The sequence below is a fragment of the Camelina sativa genome, chromosome 13 (genome assembly GCF_030686135.1).
Source record: "Camelina sativa cultivar CO46 ecotype springtype chromosome 13, ASM3068613v1".
Taxonomy (NCBI): Eukaryota; Viridiplantae; Streptophyta; class Magnoliopsida; order Brassicales; family Brassicaceae; genus Camelina; species Camelina sativa.
In genome coordinates this window covers 21,867,358-21,889,052 of record NC_141892.1, presented here as the reverse complement: position 1 = coordinate 21,889,052, position 21,695 = coordinate 21,867,358, and the positions used below count along the sequence as shown (strand labels likewise).

Sequence of the window (21,695 nt, the reverse complement as noted above, 5' to 3'; positions counted from 1 at the left end):
TTCCATAAAATAATAAAAATAAAATCCAGGTGCAACAAACACAACATTCGAATAGACTGACTCTTTAATACTTTTATTTTGTAAACGAAAGTGTTTTATTTCAAGGGGGACCAAATGTATAAATTTTCATATATAATTTCGTCGAAAAAGAGAATCCCTTAATATTTCCATATGAAAGAAATTAAAATAAAAATTATGAAAATACTGATTTTTAGTCAATACTTTTAGATATATGTAAAAAAAGCAGTTATTATTATATCATTCTGTATGTAGGTTTTGGCAAGGCAATTAGGTCATGTTTATATCGTCATGGTGACAACAAATCTCTAGTAAGAATTGGCATATTGCCCTATGTTACCGATTTGCGTAACTAGCAATAACAATATTAGAGAATTACACTTAAACATCACGTCGGCATAAACAAGAATTAAAGGTTGGAACAGTTGAACTGTGCCCCTTTTAATATACATTATAATATTAGGACTGTTCTTGCTTTTTATTAGTATTTTTTTTTATCAAACGCTTTTTATTAGTATTAGAGTCTTTTTTTTGTGTGTATAAGAGTCTTTTATGTAAATTATTAGTCATTGGAGAAGGTTGGGATCTCCACCTTCTCATTAATAATACACTCATCAACTCCATTTACTTGTTTTTTCTCCTCTTTACATCATTCTTTAATGTTGTTTTCATTAACTAATGATGTTTCACTTGACAGCTTAGAAAAAGCTAATATGAAAAAGTGTAAGCTTTTGTATTAAACATATAGAAAATCACAAAATTCGATTTGTTTCTACATTTTTAGAATGCCTTTATAAGTAGTGCGAATATTATATGGCTCAAATCGTTATTAGTATTGCATAAAAGCTAGAATCAGTGATTATAATGATAGTGGCAGACATTGGACCACATAATTGTCGTGAACGAAATAAATGGCAGCCTTAAAGACCAGTAACATTCCACAAAGATTTTTTTGAAGCCTTCACTTTGACCACCAAAATCTCAACGACTTTTTCTTTTATTTTTTTGGTTCATATCTTTATTCAGGCGTTTATTTAAATTTTAAAGACTTTTTTGTTTCTTAATTTTTTTCAGATAAATTGAATTCAAGGAAATGTTTCTTTAATTTCACTTTAATCACACCGATTTTTTTTAAATTTAATTTTACTATAAGCAGACCAATTTTGTTTGGTCAATAAACTAATCCTAAATGAAAATAGTTAAGTCTAGTTTCCACTTAATTGCTTAATTTAACAGCAAAGTTAACCGTACACTTTGCACGGAGCTGATGATTCGTCATTAGTGCGAGTTAGGTTTTTAAAAACCCGTCAAAATCTTTATATTTTATTGTGGCAATTTGTCGTTTTGCGACCGACAATTCGTTATTAGACAGTTTTTCGCCATTTTATGTGGACTATCGACTTTGTGGTTTACCGTATCTATATGGCTTATATGCCATTCGCCATTTTAATCATATGTTTTGATGATAAATTAAAATCATAAAACTTAAGTAAACACACATATTTAATTAAATGCCGTCAAATTGGGAAACTTCAAGTGTTTTCAAGCGTTTATATATCTTCAAAGTCGTTCATAATTCACATCACTCAGCTTATTATCTTATAACAAATCTAAAAATGCCACGTTAATACTCGTGCAAATATTAATGGTTAAGAGCAATTATTAAAATACAAACTAACTAAGTGTTTAAATATAAATTTTTATTGCAAAGTCAAAATTTATTAGTGTTCGTATAGAAAAGGAATGCAAGAGTAATTTGAGATTTTCAGACTAACTACGTGTAAAACACATTCGATAACAATGTAGACTTCAAAAAAAAAAATTAACTTTGTCAAAATGTCAATACAGAAAATTCATTTCAAAAAAAACCATTTTACAACACAATTGATTTTTTTTTTTTTTTGTCAACACTTTTGTAAAAAGAAATATGTATATCTGATTCAATTACGATCTCGTGTATATTTAAGTAAATTTTTTTTCATATACAAATAGGAAAATGTCATTCTTGTTTTCAGACACACAGAGGAACGTTCTCGTTCTTACTTCTTAGGATAGCCTCCTGAGAACATAGATATGGACTCAACATGAGCCCTCTAAAACAAAAACCCGAGCAAAACGAGGAACATGTATTATAGACTGTCCTGGCATTGGCTGTTACAATAAGCAAGTGCCCAACTCAACACCGTGTCTTGTTAGAACTACTTTGCGTTCACTGGCCCATTCTAGGCGATAAGAGAGGTCAAGATGGTGAACAAGCTGCTTTAGCCGCTCTGCGTGGCTTATGTTCTTTGAGTTTTCCTGTTTGGGGTCACACCGAGAATATTAAGTATTGGTTTAACGCCACATATAAAAGGGCTTTGTTGAGTTTTAAAAATGAGACAATGATAAACAGTATAAGTACCTGAAGAGCAAGTTCTTGTTCGTCGCTTGTGATGCTTGAGATCACACTTGTCCGAGAAGAGTTCGATGAAAATCCCTCCCATGGATGAATAAATATCAGTTTTGTGCATTGAACTGGTGTGAGGCTTCGGCTTAGTTTTTCCCACCAAACTGATCCTAGTGACCACCATCTGATCATCAAACCGTTTTCTGAAAACGCAACCAAACCCTACAATGCAAAGAGATTTCATTCTTAAGGATCTCAAGACTTGTTTTACAGGAAACTTGTGAACTTGAAAGTTTAGTGCAGATGGTAAAATTTCTTTTTATAAATTGTACCTCTCCATCTCGTGAAAAGCTGAGAGCTGATATAGCTGTTGTTACGGCAGATTCTGAAGCTCCTCTCAGAAAATTTGGAAGACCCGGAGGTCCACTTGCATCCAAAACCCTTATTTTTGTCATACTGCAATGCAAATTACAGAAACCACTAAGAAACTGATATAAAAGTGGGACTAAAATACAAAGCATGGAAGGTTTTGTACCTTTGCATGTCATATATGCGGATACGGGTATTGTTGATCTCTGTGATAGCATCCCCAATTGCTAACCTTGTTGATGAATCGTTTAAGATTACCATTGGAAATACACGTACAATTTCTCTCAGCGTAGCCATTGAGGTTTGCAAGCAAGTTTTACGCATGACAGTGTTGCTTGGGTCCATTGTTTGAAGAACAAAATTAACTACCTGCAAGATTTTCCGAACTGTGTTACAAATCTCATTACGGACATATATCAGACAAAACGTCTTGTTTATTCAAATCTAAACTCTCCTCACTGAAATGTAAAAGTAGATGCGACAAACCTTCTCAAGATGCAGCACCAGATTTCTCGGAGCAGCACGGACTACTCTGATGAGAGTTCTGAGAGATACTACATGAACAGGAGAATCAGAAGCGGTTGACCATATTTGGCTCTCTATTATGCTAAGAAAGCCAAGAACATCTGCCATGGCTAAACTTGGAAGAAGAACTTCGACCAGAGTCTCCTCTATAGACGATGGTACCGCTTGATGTGCTCCGGCTGAGGAACTGACACACTCTATCTGGAAAAATATGTCTGAAACTATCCGAGGAATGTCAGGTCCGATCCATGGTTTCCATGTAGTCTCCATTCCTTCTGAGAGAAGCTCCGCCGCAGTCGAACTGTATTTCTCACTCATGGCCATAACCAGGTTCAACAATTTGTGGACGACTAGCATGGCTAGACCAGGTTTTACTAGGCTTGGGTACCAGATTGATAAGGCAGCTGCAACAATGATGTGAGCTGCCATTGCGTCCTGACTTGTTCCCCCAACGCAAGAAATCCAATCTTGCATTTCAAAAGATTCAAGCCAGGAGAGTAGTTCTGCCTCCTCAGCCTGAGAAAGTCGTTGAGCTTGATTGATATGCTCAGAGTCGAGACTGTTTGCGGGGTGTTCTTCCCCTGTGCTAAGAATTTTAGGTTCGTTCAGACTGATTCCAGACAGGGATCTCACCAATTTGGCGTGTTCAGATGCGTGATCACTGCATAATGGAAGAGGTATTGCTAAAGAAGCCGTGTGGTGGAATAAAGACCGAGCAGCCATACGGACTTGTTCGCTGTTATCTTGCCAGAAAGTTACCAAAAGCTACAATAAACAAAACAAAAAAATATATATATTGAGGACAACTTTAGCAATTTTGCAACTATTTAGATATTATACAATATCATCTCAAGCCACATAATATCTGGTGCAGATAGCCAAAGAACTCACCTGGAGTAATGGTGGATATTTCTCTGCCAGATTTCGTGTGTAGAATGCTGCTAAGTTACTGTAAGAAAAAAAACGAAAATAGTTTTCACATGAGGGAATAAAACATGAAGATACCTTTGCAAGAAAGAGATGTTTAAAGGATCACATGATGTACCTGCTATATGTGGCAGTGGAATGTGACAGACTTATCATGCACTGAGCAAGCGACACCATCATCACTGACCTCAAAGCAGAAAACTCCGAAGATGATTTCCAGAGCTGGAATGTTTTATGAAACCTCAGAGAAAGAACGATATTGTTGAAATATGTGCAGTTGTGACATTAATAGAGGACATCAAGAATACCTCAAGTGTTGCACTCAAACCCGGAAATGCTAATGTCAATGACCCTTTGTCCCCCTGCAAACCGGAGGTTACAGTAAAACTCTCTGGTCTTTTTAGCTTTAGATGTGCTACTAGCATTTGATCAAGTTCAGAATCTATACCCCACAAATGCAGAAAGGATAAACTAAATCGAATTAGATATTCCCCAATTGTCTTGTCCATGTGAACAACTTCTGCAGGGTTATCTAAAGTCTTCTGGACAGGAGACTTGTCATTTGAAGTCATCTGCTGGATAGTTGTCTTATCATTCTTCTCTTCTAGCATCTTATGCATATCAGAGTTTTCATGTGTTTGACAAGAAACTGCTAAAGACGAAAGATCGAAAGTCAAAGTAGATATTCCAGGGAATGGGCAAGTGCAATTGATGGGAGCGTATCTAATGCTTTGGAGAAGAGACGAAGCGCCAGAACTCTCTTCTCTAGTCTTTTCCTGGGAAGCACTTGGTTTTGATGTTGATAAAGAGGCTGCTCGCTCGTAGTTCTTCAAATAAAACGGTTTCCTCTCTTCGTCTACTGGAAAAAGCAAAGAAGAAACTGATGTATTTCCATTTAACACAGCGCCAGAATGAGATTTCTCACTGATGCCTGCGCAGAAATAATCAAACATGGAATGTGAAGCTGCCCCATGGAGGACACGTTCTCTAGCACCTGTCTTCACATCCCAAATGTACAAGACATCAACTGGGTCTGATTTTCTCGAAAGGGAGCGGAAAAGACATGCAATGTAGCCTCTTGTACCATCCCAAACGACTTTTGTAGGATAGTTTGGGTGCCCAGGAAACATCCTTTCGACCCGCAAAGTCTCAAGAGAAGAAAGAGCAACACATGAATCATCCCCAACAGATAGAAAGCAATTGCTCCACGGTCGTTCTGTTCGAGCTGGTGCTAAAATGATCTGGCGCACCGGATCAACATGATGGTGCATGATCATGACTACATTTCCGCTTTCGAGATCCCAAATGCGGATGGTACAGTCCATACTTCCGGAGATCAAAACATGAGAAGAATTACATCCATTTGTATCCCTAAACATTCGATGCGCTGCTAAGCATAGAACAGATCCTGTATGCCCCAATAGACGCTGTCTATAGACGAAAGGATCAGTGTCTGATCTCGGGCTTGAAGCAGGTGAATCAAGTCCATGAAGAAAATCAAACTTTGCAATTTCTATCTCACCACTAAAGAAACCATAGACAACAACATATGGGACATACATGTTCTCAGAAATAACCATGGACGATGACACGCACTGCCCATTGTCACTAACAGAGGTTTGTACATCACTTTCGGTACTGCATTGAGTTCCTGAATGAGAAACACCATTTTCTGCACTAACCGAGCCTTCAGTATCTAAACAAGAGTTTGAAATCCAATCAGCAAAATAGGAGCCTTCTCCAAGCAATTTGCGTTGAAATTCTTTTTCACTACCTTTTCCTAGGCATAGTGACCAGACGGTTATATGAGGCCTCCACTGAGAAGGTTGTTTAATATCACAACAGGTAGACTCAACGCGAAGAAGACACTGCCTCAACTGTACAAAACAAAATGTTGATTTCACTGAATGCCTATCAGGGGCAGTAACAATCTCACCCAGGTTTTTATATGTAAAAGCTCCATCTATATATGACATAACAAACAGCACAGCAGAACCACTTTCATCCCACAGCACAAAATTTTCAGAAATTCTATCATCTCCATCACCTTCGATAGTTGACGTACTAGAGTAAAGTATCATTGCTTCTTTGAACTGAAAATTTGAAGAACAATTTTCAGAACACAGAGAACTGTCAACGAAAGATATCTCTCCTATTGCCTCCTCGCTATTCAACAACCAAAAGACACCCCTATTCTTTGAGAAAAAAGCAACAAGATTCCCTCGAGTTATTACTGATATAGCTATCTCCCCTTCATTCAACCAGTTTCTGGACAGGGTTGAGCCTTTGCTTGGTTCAGATACATCTTCACCCTTCTCAGAGTTCTCTGACACTGGAACCAACTGCATCCTACCATATGAATCTGCCATGAGCAACAACTCCTGCTCCTCCAACTGAACCACACCCATGAAATTCAAATAACCAATAGATAAATTCCCATGGAAAACTGTATGAACGATCGTAAGAGTATAAGTATCAACCACCACCACAGTGCATCTCGACGGTTTTCTGTTCTGAAAATCACTATCTGCTAAAGACTCAGGCCCATCAACAGTATCAGCAGAATGAGTATCGATATAAGAACATCCAACACATACATATCTAGGCTCTGATGGCAAAGTGCACAAAATCGATGGACTTCCCACCCAAGGAGGTAACTTTCTTCGTCTCCTACAGTGCCCGCTACTTCTACTCCAAACGCACAGCACACCATCAGTACAAGCACTAATCAGTGCAGAACAGTTAACAAAGGGATCCACATTACTACTATCTGTACAATCTGATGTAACCCCATTCCCTGAAACCGTAGTAGTAGGATCACAAACAGCAAGATCCACTATTGTTGCAGTATGGCCACACAACATAGCAATCGGTTTAACCTCCTGATGGATCAAAATGAGCAAACAAAAGATTGATAAATCTGAAATTATCCTCAATGGTCAATGTATAACAATGTGCTAAGAGATCTGCATCAGAGAGAGACTTAACCGAAGAGTCTATATATATATATCTTTCATTGTAAATCAAATTTTAACTAAAAGCATAGGTATTACGAAAAATAAGAGAATCAGTTGGAGGAAGCTATACGATTGAGCAACGGATGAGAGAGACGAGTTACCGAATTGGACTCGGAGGACGACGAGATGCTCCACCAAATGATTGACCCATCAGATCCACCGGTATAAAGAGTTGCTAGATTGGTCAGAGCGGCTGTGGCGGTGACTCGATGAGATGGAGGCGCTTGAGACCATAGGCACGCCACGGATCGGCACTTCATCGTTTGGAATCAAGCTATACAAAGCTTCGCCGAGTCAGAAGAACAAAGAAGGAAGAGACATACGACGTCGTCGTATTAGTGATCACGGCAAATAGATGGCTTGGATTAATAGTAAAATAAAGTAATTATTAGTCGTTCTCTATACTTAAATAGTTAAATCCCTATTATTATTGTTATTGTTACTATTAAAGTAGTAGGTATCAAGCCCCCCCCAATATAGTGGAAGAACTCATTTTAATAAAATAGTTATTACAAAATATCTTTAATTATTTATCTTTATTAAGTTATTTAATAATAAACTCAAAAAATCAAAAATTTTGAAACTTTTTTCAAATATTTATTGATAAATATTTTAAAAAATAACTTTTACCTTCACATGTAATTAAATAAATAATTAATACTAAAGACATATGATTAAAAAAATCTTTAAGATTAAATAAATAATGATTAATACTATAAACATATGATAGGTAATTGCATTTTTAAAATAAAATTTGATGTACTCAAATCCACATATCTAAATAAAAAAGAAGAGTTGTAATGAAAATATGACATTTTATAAAAGAAAATGTTAGACGGTTATAAATATAAACAATCATAACAAAAATTTACGATAAAAAACCAAAAGTGCACTTGTTTGACAAATAACTTTAATTTATTTAAATGATAACAAAAAATTATTTAATTATATTTTAGTATCATAGACACAACTATAAATATCAAATTTTCCAAAAGCGGTTGTGGTGGTGACTCGATGAGATGGAGATGCTCGAGGACATAGACAAGCCACGGATCGGCACTTCATCGCCTCGAATCAAGCGATACAAAGCTTCAATCGAGTCAGGGTGAGAGAACAAGGTAGAGAAGAACGAAGAATGAAGAACGAAGAACAAAGAGACAGACAACGTCGTATTAGTGATCACGGCAAATAGATGAGTTTTTACATTGTGAAAAATAGTAAAATACAGTAATTAGTCTACCTAGCTATACTTAAATCTGAATTATTATTATTATAAGTATTTCAAAACAAGTTAGATTAAATATCAAACTTAGAATTATATATTATAAAATTGTTTTAAAATATATTCTTAATAATAAAATTAAAAATTATCTCAAAGAAGAAAATAATAAATAAGGATAAAACTTCATAAATTGCTTTTAAATAGAAGGCATCTTTATTACCGTATTCAAAAATCAAATCTAAAAACTCACTATATAATCCATCTAACAGTTACATTTTAGCTTATGGAAAAAACCTTTGGGTATTTTCATTTAATTTTTCTAATTAACTAAAAGTTATAAGAATTGGAGGAATTTTTTTTTACTTTTAAAAGAATGAATGCTAGAGAATATTATATTATTTTGTGTAATGACAAAAAAATGAAAACAGTTCAAACACACAAATATATATAGATTTCAAAAGATATGAATATTCGAATAAACACAACTCTACAATGAACAATTGCAACTTTACAAAAAAAACCGTTACAATGAACAATCGCAACTTTTCGTAAAACACACAATTAAAGTTTTTTACATATTTTTTTGAAAAATTATCCAAAATGTACGAAAAACTTAACTTTTGGTGGCATTTATTCAGATTATTATTATTATTATTATTATTATTATTATTATTATTATTATTATTATTATTATTATTATTATTATTGTTATTATTATTACTATTATTATAATATAGTCATTTGAATTTGATTTTAATTAGTTACAATCTTTTTAGTTTTTGTTTTCGTTTTTACAAACACTAAAAATGATTTTTAATAGTTTATAATGGATTTGGTTTATTATTTTAGATTTAGGGGGTTTGACATTTTAAGTGATTTGTGTAAAATTTACAAATCATATGCTATTTAATCATGGATTTTAAAAAGTCTCTGAAAATCTACAATTATTGAACTAATGATTTAAAAATCCATTGTTATTCAAAATTGTTTGTAGATTTTGATTTTAATGATTTTTAGGGATTCTTGATGATTTGAGAGGATTTCTTTAGTTAAAAATATAGAAATCTAAATCTAATTGTTTTATGTGGGATTTGAAAGAATTTTACAATAAATCATATCAACTTCCTTAAAATTATTTAGAGTCTCATGAAAACTCAAATCACTTGGAATATTAGATTGAATACACCACCCTTAGTGTTTAGTTATTACGGTTTAGGATATTTTTATGGTTTACAATTAGTTTAATGATGTGGTATATTTTTCCGAAAACAAATATTTTAATGGTATTTTTGAGGGAAAATAACTACTAATAATGGTAATTGTTGGAAGAATAAAAAAACACTTCAAATTTTTTAGATTTTCTTTTTTCCAATTACTAAACTAGAGAAATTGGTATTTTGCAATATCAGATAAAATTTCTATAAATATAACTTGGAAATATAAATTTTATTTCCAATAAAAAATTATGGGAATATAAGTGAAATAAAAAGAACCCTAAATACAGTAGCCATTAACAATAAAGAGAGCCTTTGCATGGAAATAAATCCCAAAAAAAGAAGGCACCAAACACGCGTCCGGAACAACCGATGTACAGTCCGACGAACAAGGTCCATTGTACATGTTTTTTTTTTTTTTTTTTTTTTTTTTTTTTTTTTTTGTAAAAGGTGAAATTTCCATTGTACATGTTGTATATGCACGGGAGAATTGAGCTGGAACATGGCAGTTCCGAAAACGAACATGGAGTAAGTTTGGACCAAGACATCCACACTTGGGTCATTGAAGGTGATGTAGTAGATTGCCGTCACAAGAATGATGGAAAAGAACGCTCGTGGACCGGGTAAAGGAGGTGCATGCAGCATGTTCTTTATAAATCCGAATAGTGATCGCGAAGTGTAACATAAGTAACATCACCACGTACAAGGTTGTGCCACCGATGCTTGTGTATTGCAACGAACATGCTGAAGGACATAGCCTGTAAAGTGAACGGAGATGCCCAGTAACGACATTGTCGCTATTAATTACTTCCACCACAACCCTCTCATCTCTATGACTCTCTAATCTCTATCTCTAATATTTTTGTTCTTTTACTTCGAAAACCTGGTTAGGGGGACTATACATATTATATGCTCCAACAAAAGTTTAATGAATCAATTTTAACTTTTTAAATAGTTAGTATTTGAGGATTTAGTGTTATCTTCTCACATATGATCAAATTTTTTTGTGTTTTATCTATTATTCGTTTGTTAACATATATTTTGTGTTAATCCATTATTGATATTATTTTATTTTAACTTAATGTTAAATTAAATATTGTATCAAAATATACGAAAGAGTGATTCTCGATGGGTGACATATTTCATATATATATATATATATATATATATATATATATATGTAAATTTTATATTATCATGTAACTAAAAGTAAAAGGTTTTAATTTGTATACGTTTTCGAATGAATTATGCTCTCTTGATGAGAAAATTTCCACTTACACACTTCTAACCGATTCAGAGGATTATCTCTTTAACAAATCTAGTTTCAAGTTCCTGCTTAAAGAGAGAAGAGACAAAACGTTCAACCAAAAAAAAAAAGGAGGATAATTCATATTCCCTGATCTTAATTTGGAATCTTAAAGTTACGTTTTATTGAACATGCATGGAACAAATGCTTTGCAGTTTAAGATAGTCTCATAGCCATTAGCTCTCATATACGTCGTCAGAACTGCGGGGTTGGCAGTGTTCTTTAACATTTTCTACTGGATTGAGAAGTATATGAAAGTTCAAGAAGATTGGTCATTGATTCCATTAATCTCTTTTAATTGTAGTGTTTGTCAAATCACCTATTGTAAGTTAAAGATGAACATCTTTCGTCGAGGTGATCACTGAACAAGGAAGAGGAGGACATGTAGTAAACGACGTGCTATTACTTATTTGTGATCACGGCGGAGGGAGAGTTTTAATCGGGGAAAAAAAAATTATAGGCCATGAATGGAAGATGCTTTTTAAATGGTTTTTAGATTATAGATTTTGGTTTTTAGTTTTTGAGATTTTAGTTTTTTGTAAGAAAATTATTTTTAAAATAATTACATAAAGAAACATAAAAAAATAAAAAGAATGTAAGTTTTCCCTAAAATCTGTAATTATGTGGATTCTAGTTTTTGTTAATATTTGTAAAGAAAAGCTAAAAACTAGTTTTCCTATCTTTTAGGAAATCTATTTAATGTAAAATCTTGAATGGAGAAAAAATTGGTTTTTAAAAAACAAAATCCAAAAACTATAGTAGAATCTACTTGCCATTCAAGGCCATAATCTCTCCAAAAAAAAATTATAATCTCTCGAATCAATAAGGCCTATTAAACTTACAATATGAAAAAGGAACTACAGTAATTAAAAGAAACGATAAATTAACTAATGAGTTATGGGCCTCTCGAATCAATAAGGCCCGTTAAAGTATAAATTGTTACAACTGAGTCAGTTGAACTGACAAGGCGTTGCTGTTAATTTAATAACCGGTTTGATAATTCATACACAAATCTGATTCACATTACCAAACGTCTCTGATCTTTTTTGGTTAACATTGAATCATAACTCCCGATCCTTAGTCAATCCCTGCTATGCGGGATAACACAATTTGGTGGAGTAAAACTCCCATGAAATCAATCGTAAATGTGGTGCTATAATCACTTTGACTGAAGATATTTTCTGTCTTTGATCTTGTATCCCCAATTTTGATTATTACAAATTTAGGTATTAATTATTACAAATTTAACAAAAAGGGCTCATCACGTGATCTCTAAAGGCTGGATATATATTGGTCAATAATACATAGCTTCTTTCCAATATAGTAAATCTCTGTAAATTAATAGACACAATAAAATAAAAAATTAGGTCAATAATAATAATAAAATAATAATAATAATAATAAATTTTGTCAGTCTAAATTTGGACTAGTGTAAAAATTAGCAAAATTCAATAAAATAATAAGATAATAACTCTATGCAAAATATATTCACAATGATATCATAAATTAATAATTAAATTGACAATAATATATATATATATATATATATATTGGTATACTAGTGTATGTTTTTTTTTTTTATAAACTGAATTTTATCCCAAAGCTCATCTCTAACAGAATGGTTTTTTTTTATATTTCAATAATGTTGTAGTATACTCTATAAGAAGTTATGAAATAACTAAAATTTTCTTTAAATTTTCAATTTCTAACAATATGCATAATTTCCATTTTGAAAGTCTTATAAATTGTTAAAATACGACAATTGAGATCAGTAATCATAAACTTGAATTTATGTATATCATATATATAAGTGAATTTATCTAATGCATTTGTAATTTATCGTTGATAAAATTTTATATATATATATATAATTTTCAATTCCAAAACTAAAAATTTTATAACATCCAAATACTAATCTTATTGTTTATAAAATTATCTCAATTCATATTTTCAAGAATTTTAAAATTAAAAAAAAACACTATAAATTAATCTTCTTGAAAATATGAATTGAGATATTTTATAAACAATAAGATTAGTATTTGAATATTATAAATTTATAGTTTTGGAATTCAAATTTTAAAGGAAATTATTAATTTATACTATAAAATAATGGATACTAATTTATAAAAATGGTGGTCCAACATTATTAATGTATAAAGGTTTTATTGTACAAGTAAGTAACGAAATCTTTGCATTTTTCCGTTAACATTTAACGGCTTCCCATTCATATTAGCTAACGGTAACAGAAAGTGCTTCTCTATTACTATATTATTATACTCTTATTCCTCCTTATTTTCTAGGGAACAAAACTCTAAAATTATATTTTAATAAGTTATCATAAATATATTAATTACTATTTAATGTTGTTCTTTTGGGTTTTTTTCCAAGATCAAACTTTTGTTTCAAAGTTGAGTGAAGAAAGTATTGAAATGATAATAATAATAATAATAATAATAATCATAATAATAATAATAATAATAATAATAATAATAATAATAATAATAATAATAATAATAATAATAATAATAATAATATCAAAAAAATTACAAATATTCCAAAAAAGAAAGGAAAGATATTATAAATTTGATGCTTTTTCATATGAACATGATTAACAAAGAGAAAGGGTAGAGACAACTAGCGCCTGCACAAAAATACACATTAAGAAAGAAGGATTAATTAACCTATATTCATTCCTTATAATGGTTAATAATTTTTTTTGTGAATATTGCTATTTTATTTAGTATTAATAAAGATTCATTAATCATTACTAACGTGTTCTTGTATTTCGAGATTCTATATATTTCTTATTACTTGTATAAATTTTCATAATGTTACTTGTAAACAACCCTTTTTTTTTTTAATAATATAATGGCTAGTGTTCTCATACCCATTAATATTACACAACAACACCAAATAACCAAACAATACTATTAAACCGATAATGATTCTAACAATAATAATCTATTAAACCAACTGATAGAAGCCTCAGAATCCATCATGACAAGGCTCATGGACTTAAAAACTTAGAAACTTAGACGGAAGCGATCTGATGGAGAGTAACCGTTTGATGTTGAATCCACAACACCGAGGGCTAGATAATATGATCCAAAGGCTATTCCTCACAAGGATCAGAGACTCTACACGAAACCTAAGTTGGTTGATTCCACAAACTACCTAGAACTCGCAAGAACAATGATTTGATTCAAAACACAAAGTGTTGAAGCAAACTGAAATTTCTTATTAATCAAAACTGTGTCTCTCAAAGTACAAAGTAATAGAGCTTATAAAGGGGCTCAATTACAACTTCTAAATGCTAAAATAAATAAAGAATCACAACAATTAATGAAAATCATGACCTTTAGAAACTGAATGAGAATATCGGCCAAATTGGGAAAGTTGTGATGCACCTTGAGTCTTGATAACTTGGGGCCGAAGTTGTGGTTTCTTGGGACGTCTAGATACATTCTAGGAAGCTTTTGGATGGTCTTAAGAGTCTCACAAAGGCGCAAAATAAGGAAAAAGCCGTTATGACATAAAGACAAACATATCCAAATAAGGAAAGTTGCACTTTAATTTGATCGGCCTAGTCAAGTGAGGTGGGGTGCATCCTAAGATGTGTGGTGAAGTCTCCAAATGATATAGAAGCTCTCCAGGACGCCAAGGGATGCTTTGGTTTGAGTCATTTATGTAAAGATCCCTTTTGAGTGTTAATTGACTTGCGAAAAGGCTCCCTGAACCTTGTCTTGAACTAGCTCGAAATAAGGGTATTTTCTTTGATCTTCCTCCTTAAAATATGCGTAGGAGGATATGTGGAAAGATGTTGCCTCATTAAAAACCTTTCTAGGTAAAACCATTGGGAAAAACCCTAGATAAGGGAAAAAGAGTGCAACGGTCAATTCCAACGATATGATCTTTCAGCTCGTTGAAGATCCGCATAACTTCTAAAACATATTTGTTTCTGATTCTTGCACATATCGGAAGGATATCATAGTTCTCCTTAACTGGTACGAGCTGGTTCTCTCCAAAAAGTACTTCAGGCAGTCTATCGGAAAGTTCGTCAAGTTGTACATCAAGAAGTCTGTCAAGTAGTACTTCAGCCACTGCTACAGCCAGTAGTTCAGCTCCCGTTCTTACATCACCAACAAAGTCAATAGCCAATTCCAACATCGTTCTATCAACTCAACTCTAGCAACCTAACAATAGCTAGACCACAATCAATCAAGCCTCTAGAACATCCTCTTCCTCATCGCCTTGATTCCACGATCATACTTTGCTTTTACCTGCACCACAAACACAAATTGAGATGCATAAGTATTGTCATAAACACTTAGTGAGGCAATCCTCCCATCTACTGGGCTATACACACAAGCAATAAAATCTCCTCATGCCACAATCAACAAACAACAAACAAACCAAGCATTACACAAAGCAATCACAACATCAGCCGCCTGCTTAGGATGGTGTCGACCGACACTGGTCACCTGGTGTCGATCAACACCGACACCTGCTCGACATCTTCGAAAACTATAGCAGTATCGATCGACACCTCCACATGGTGTTGATCGACACTCACCAAATCTCTCGCGCCGTACTAGCATTGGTGTCGACCAGCACCCTCATGGTGTCGATCAACACCGATGTTGAGCATTGTTTTCCTTCGATCTCCAGCTCCAAATTTTGCCTCCAAACACCTCACATGCGTCCAAGGTATTCCCCGAAGTGAATCCAAGCCACATGAGCCATTAAAAGCACATAAACTTCAAAAGAAATCAATCACACAACACATAAAGTCACATAAATAGAGATTTTAACTTAGCTAAACCATGGTCATGCACTCACCTTTGCAAAGCAGAGAGATCTCACCAACAATGACGAAAAACACACCACTACAAGCTTTCCCCACGCTCTCAGCCTTAGATATCCAACCACAAAGACAAAACTCACAAGAGCAGGGAAAAAAGCTTAAGGAAAACTTTCATGAACCTTCAGCTTCTTTACAAGTTTTTTTTGTCTTTGTACTGCTTTCCAATAGCAAAAGCCTCATTAGATATATCACATAACTTAGCCCTGAACTCAGCCACAATTTCTTATTCTTCCATCCTAAGAGTATCAAATTGTGATGCCAACATATCCAACTTTGTTCTCTTAACACTTGAAGTACCTTCAAACATATTCTCCAATGACTTTCATGCTTTCTGAGCTGATACACATTGAGAAATTAACTTGAAGTGGCTTGAATCAATAGCATTGTAAATCGCTGTCTTGGCCGTTGAATTACAACTTGATAGCTTTTTCTCTGCAGCAGTCCACTTATCTTTTGGATTAATACTCTCAACTCCTTTATCATCCACACCTTTAGGAGGCTCCCAACCAAGTTCAATCGAATTCCAACAATCTTCATCAAGGTTACTAATAAACGCTTGCATTCCAACCTTCCAATATCCGTAATTCGTTGAATCAAGCAACGGTGGTCTTGACATAGATGTGCCTTCTCTGTATGAATTCATCACAACTGATTCAAAGCTCTGCCTTACTTCCTGAACTACCCCCACCCTTGATTTACCCGAAACTAGACTAAATCTCTATCGAGAACCCGCTCTGATACCACTTGCAAATGTGGATGAGGTGCAAATAATAAAGTGCAGAAAGTAAATAACACAAGAGCTTTGTTAACGAGGTTCAGTTTTTCCTACTCCCCGGGACCACGTCCAGATTTTGGTTTCACTAGAACAAGAAAGCATATATAACCTATTCGCAAACGCGTAAATCAAGCACAACCCTCTTAATTAACCGCTCCGTTCAATAACATGAAATCTTAAGGATAAATCTCTACCCTTAACTAAACTCACAATGAGCCTAGATTCAAACCAAGATAACCTAACCCTTGGCTAAACTCCCCCTTAGCCTAGACTTCAGATCTTCAACTCTCTTGCGCAACCTTCACACACACACGTCACACCGACGAAAAAAGAAGCTTGAATAACACAAGCACCAAACCACAAAACTAAGCCGCACACAATCAGAAAGCTCTCTAGGGTTTTTATCTTTATCTCTCAGCTCTCTTGCTTCTCTAGGACGTGCCCAACATCTCGTTATATATCCATCAAGACTTCCTAATCACCATACGAAAAGATTTCCAAATTTCATAAGAAAATGTCTTTTTCCTTTTTACTATTTTCCTTTTCTTTCTAAAACTCCAATTTAATCAACCCAATAAATAGTAGTTTTCCTCCTCAATTCATCCTCAATCCGTCCTTCAATATTGTCTTCTCAAACCTTCTAGAAACTTCTCAGGCACATAAAACAACAACAATCTCGTATCACGTCTTGTATCACACAGACACTACTTCAGACAAACCAATACATCTTCATATGATGTACTCAAAGATAGATTAAGTTATTAACTTATTCATAAAGAATAATCCTTTGATACAGAAGAGCTGAGTTCACTAAGATAGTTCATACATTATTATCTCCTGCCCTTGTCCCTTGGGATGATTTTATTAAAATTTCCATTCAAATCACTTTTCTGATAAGTGAGAGAGTGAGAGAGAGATCATTTATTTTCTATAAAAGGGAGTCACTAAGACACTTTTTAATTTTTAAACCGATTCTGTTGCAGTCTTGGAAAAAAAAAACAGAATCACTCATCTTGTTCTTCTTCTATCGAGAGGAAACAAAACCTCCTTCGTTCTTCTTTAGAAATCTTTTCTTTTTCTTTTTTCTTCTCTACGAATCATCTTCTTCTTCTATGGCTTTCGTTGCAAGAACACGATTGGTTTACCCGATCAGTGTATCCTCGTCGTCATCTATGTTGGGATAAGCTTGAATGAAGCTTGAGTTGGAAGTTAGTCCTAATCCTAGGATAGTTGTGTATACAAGAGATAAAGATCAATGTATATTTAGGAGATATCTAAATAAAAGAGTTTCCTACTAGGATTAGGATTAGATAAGTAGTATATAAGGATATGTTGAGGTGAGACCTAACTCATGAGGTTTTGAGAGAAGGAGATATTGAGATCTTAAGTTTTTGAGACAGTTTTCTTAAGCTAATAAAAGTGAGGAATACTTTTCTATCTTGTGTTTTCTTCTAACCTCTGTTTTCTATATTTGGTATCAGATCAAGGTTATTCACTAAAGAGTCATGTCCGAAATCGCCATACCCACACCACGATCCAAAGAAGGAGGAGGATCTCTTTCTATTGTCTGCCCGATGTTAAACTCGACAAATTACACTGTTTGGGCGATGAAGATGAGAATTGCCCTAAGAGTACACAAAGTTTAGGACACCATTGAAGCAGAAACCGATCAAGTAGGCTCAGAACAAAACGACATGGCTATGGCTCTATTGTTTCAGTTAATACCTGAAAGCTTAACACTGCAAGTCGGAGAACTTGATACAACAAAGAAGGTGTGGGAAGCAATTCGCTCAAGACACGTTGGAGCAGGGAGAGTTCGGGAAGCTAGACTTCAGACCTTAATGGCTGAGTTTGACCGAATGAAGATGAAAGAATCTGAGAGCATTTATGATTTTTCTGGTAAGTTAGCTACTATTTCATCAAACTCTGCTGCACTTGGAGCAAACATAGAAGAATTAAAGATTGTGAAGAAGTTTTTAAACAGTCTACCTCAAGCGGAAATTCATCCACAAAGTTGCTTCTCTAGAACAAGTTCTATATCTGAAAACTATCAGCTTTGAAGATATAGTTGGGCGTTTGAAAGCTTATGAAGAGCGAATCTTTGAACAAGAAAAAACTCAAGAAGATCAGAGTAAGCTGATGTATGCCAATACAGAGTCACAACCGAGTCAAAATTATCGAGAATACAATGGTGAAACCGGAAGTTTTAGAGGAAGAGGTCGTGGAGATAGATCTATCTATAGAGGTCAAGGAAGAGACCGCTATGGAGGTAGAAATCTATCGCAAATCACATGTTTCCCTTGTGATCAGACTAGTCATTATGAATCACAATGCCCAAATCGACTACTCAAGCTGCAAGAAGTGGAAGAAATTTATATTAAGGACACACATGATGCAGAGGAGCTCTTAATACATGAAGTGGTCTACTTAAACAAAAAATACGGTGTACCGAGTAAATATGAGGCAAGTACAGGTAGGGATAACATATGGTATCTTGATAATGGTGCGAGTAACCATATGACTGGAGATAGAAAGAACTTCAGTAAGCTTGATGATACAGTGACCGGAAAGGTGCATTTCGGAGATGACTCTAGGATTGATATCAAAGGTAAAAGGACAATTGCCTTTACTGATCATAATGGAAAGTCACGAGTAATGACCGATGTTTACTTCATTCCTGAACTTAAAAGCAACATCATAACTCTCGGTCAAGCCACTGAAGCAGGTTGTGACATACGATTGAGAGGAAATTATTTGACAATGAGTGATCAAGAAGGAAACTTGTTGGTGAGAACAAAGAAGTCTAGGAACCGATTGTACAAGGTACAAATGGGGTTAAAAGATAACATTTTTTTGAATTTTGCAGATGTAAGTGAGCCAAGTAAGTGGCATGCGAGGTTAGGGCATGTCAACTATGTTACTTTAGCCTCAATGTTGAGAAAAGAAATGGTCTTAGGAGCTCCAAAACTCTCCATTGGGAAAGAGATATGTAGCTCGTGTCTACTTAGGAAGCGAACTAGGCGTGTGTTTCCACAAGCAACCAGTTTTCGAGCTAAAAGGAGGCTAGAACTCTTACATGGAGACCTTTGTGGTCCTACTACACCAAGTACACCGGCAGGGAATATATATGTTTTGTGATTATTGATGACTTCTCACGGTATATGTGGACAATGCTGCTAAAGGAGAAAAGTGAAGAGTTTCATAATTTCCAAAAATTCAAGGCTATGGTGGAGAAAGAAGTTGCAAAAAGGATACTGACTTTTAGAACAAATAGAGGAGGAGAGTTTGTATCAAATGAGTTTATTTTTTTCTGTGAAAATTCTGGCATTAAGAGGCACTTGACAGCACCATACACTCCACAACAGAATGGTGTAGTAGCGAGACGCAACAGGACTTTGATGGAAATGACCAAAAGTATCTTGAAGCATATGCATATGCCAAACTACCTCTGGGGAGAAGATTTGAGGCATTCTACCTACTAGTTAAACAGGGTTGTGACAAGAGCTTTGAAGGATAAGACACCATATGAGCTATTTCAGGACAAGAGACCTATTGTTGAACATATCAGGATTTTCGATTGTATTGGTTATGCCAAAGTAGAGAAACCGAATCTTAAGAAACTAGACGATAGAACGAGGATTATTGTGCACTTAGGTACTGAACATGGTTTTAAGGCATATTGTTTGTTAGATCCTCAGTCAAAACGAATTATAGTAAGCCGAGATGTTGTATTCGACGAATCCAAATGATGGAGTTGGTCGAAAAATACCGAAACAGAGAATGGTGATGAGAGTTTTAAGTTTAGTTATGATGTCTTAGGGAGTCATGGTCTTCGGGAATATGATGAAGATACTAATGCAGTTCAGAATGTTGACGAAGAGCCTTTAAGCGAGACTGTAGGTGATGAACATCCAGAGAGCCTCGTTGAAGCAAATCAAAAGGAAGATACATAGCACAAATCACACGAAACTACAGCGGAGACTACAAATTCTCCTGCAGTTTCATCAGCTCCAGAGCTACGGAGATCAACTCGACAGATTATGTCTTGCTTGCAGGAGAAGAAGGTGAACTTTTATTGCTTAGTCTCAAAAATGTGCCTAGGAGTTTTTGATGAAGCAAAAGAGTCTAAGGAGTGGACAAGGGCGTGTGAAGAAGAAATAGGCTCGATCGAGAAGCTCAGGACATGGGACCTTGTTGATTTGCCTATAGGAGCAAAACCAATTGGCTTAAAGTGGGTGTTTAAGTTGAAGATAAATTCTGATGGTAGTATCAACAAATATAAAGCGCGACTAGTTGCTAAAAGATATGTTCAGAAGTATGGTGTTGATTTCGAAGAAGTCTTTGCTCCGGTTGCTAGGATAGAAACCATAAGGCTACTCATCGATCTTGCAACGTCACATGGTTGGGAGATTCATCATCTTGATGTCAAAACTGTCTTTCTACATGGTGAGATTAAGGAGACTGTGTATGTTTCTCAACCAGAGGGATTTGAGAAAAAGGCAATGAGGGGAAGGTTTATAAGCTCAAGAAAGCCTTGTATGGTTTGAGACAGGCGCCTAGAGCTTCGAATAACAATTTGAATCACATTCTCCAGGAGCTGCGATTCATTAAGTGCTCGAAGGAGCCCTCTATCTATCGGAAAAACATTGGCACTGATATTCTAATTATTGATGTTTATGTCGATGACTTATTTATCACATGAACGAGCTTGGTAGTTATTAACAAATTTAAGGAGGAGATGTCTTCTAAATTTGAAATGAGTGACCTTCGAAGACTAACATACTACCTTGGTATGCAAGTGGATCAACAACAAGATGGTATAACATTAAGCCAAGCTCGTTACGCTTGCAGGATATTAAAGGAAACAGGAATGTCAAAATGCAACTCAGTGCTTATACCTATGGAACCAGAGCTGAAATTGTCTAATGCGGAGAATGAGAAGGAGATTAATGCAACTGCTTGTTGGTTGTTTTCGATATCTGTTGCACACCAGACCAAGGGAGTCACATGGAGCAGCTATGAAACAGTCTTTAAGATACCTAAGAGGAACTACTACTCTTGGGTTATCCTAT

The 21,695-nt window shown here is 34.6% G+C and overlaps 2 protein-coding genes across 3 annotated transcripts; one reads left to right on the top strand and one right to left on the bottom strand.

Moving 5' to 3' along the window:
* Nucleotides 1-1,954: 1,954 nt before the first annotated feature.
* On the bottom strand, nucleotides 1,955-7,712 carry LOC104737124 (uncharacterized). 2 transcript variants are annotated; one of them, XR_015577891.1, is made up of 10 exons: nucleotides 7,344-7,586; nucleotides 4,674-7,107; nucleotides 4,534-4,587; nucleotides 4,344-4,447; nucleotides 4,190-4,247; nucleotides 3,260-4,063; nucleotides 2,940-3,142; nucleotides 2,737-2,860; nucleotides 2,420-2,626; nucleotides 1,955-2,316 (listed from the first exon to the last, which is right to left on the bottom strand). XR_015577891.1 is itself a non-coding variant. In XM_010457230.3 (9 exons), exons 1-9 carry the CDS (start codon nucleotides 7,500-7,502, stop codon nucleotides 2,173-2,175), a joined length of 4,377 nt encoding a protein of 1,458 aa, XP_010455532.2. In that variant the 5' UTR covers nucleotides 7,503-7,712; the 3' UTR covers nucleotides 1,955-2,172. The 2 variants fall into 2 exon arrangements, 1 of the variants encoding a protein (XP_010455532.2); XM_010457230.3 differs by having other exon boundaries at nucleotides 4,534-7,107; nucleotides 7,344-7,712.
* Nucleotides 7,713-18,317: 10,605 nt separating this feature from the next.
* On the top strand, nucleotides 18,318-20,576 carry LOC147929835 (uncharacterized). Its single transcript, XM_087480743.1, has 5 exons — nucleotides 18,318-18,595; nucleotides 18,678-19,446; nucleotides 19,956-20,089; nucleotides 20,192-20,277; nucleotides 20,443-20,576. The coding sequence occupies exons 1-5, from the start codon at nucleotides 18,318-18,320 to the stop codon at nucleotides 20,574-20,576; spliced, it is 1,401 nt and encodes a 466-aa protein (XP_087336869.1).
* The last annotated feature ends 1,119 nt before the right edge of the window (nucleotides 20,577-21,695 follow it).

What these genes read in the sequence shown, in the direction of transcription:
- LOC104737124 (XM_010457230.3), bottom strand. Translation starts at nt 7,502, where the DNA reads ATGAAGTGCCGATCCGTGGCGTGCCTATGGTCTCAAGCGCCTCCATCT. An exon ending in TCCACTGCCACATATAGCAG is followed by an intron (nt 4,248 to 4,343) that starts GTACATCATGTG and finishes TTTTTCTTACAG; the next exon opens with TAACTTAGCAGCATTCTACA. An exon ending in AACAAGAACTTGCTCTTCAG is followed by an intron (nt 2,317 to 2,419) that starts GTACTTATACTG and finishes GACCCCAAACAG; the next exon opens with GAAAACTCAAAGAACATAAG.
- LOC147929835 (XM_087480743.1), top strand. Translation starts at nt 18,318, where the DNA reads ATGGCTATGGCTCTATTGTTTCAGTTAATACCTGAAAGCTTAACACTG. An exon ending in CTCTGGGGAGAAGATTTGAG is followed by an intron (nt 20,090 to 20,191) that starts GCATTCTACCTA and finishes TGAACATATCAG; the next exon opens with GATTTTCGATTGTATTGGTT. An exon ending in GAGGATTATTGTGCACTTAG is followed by an intron (nt 20,278 to 20,442) that starts GTACTGAACATG and finishes ATGATGTCTTAG; the next exon opens with GGAGTCATGGTCTTCGGGAA.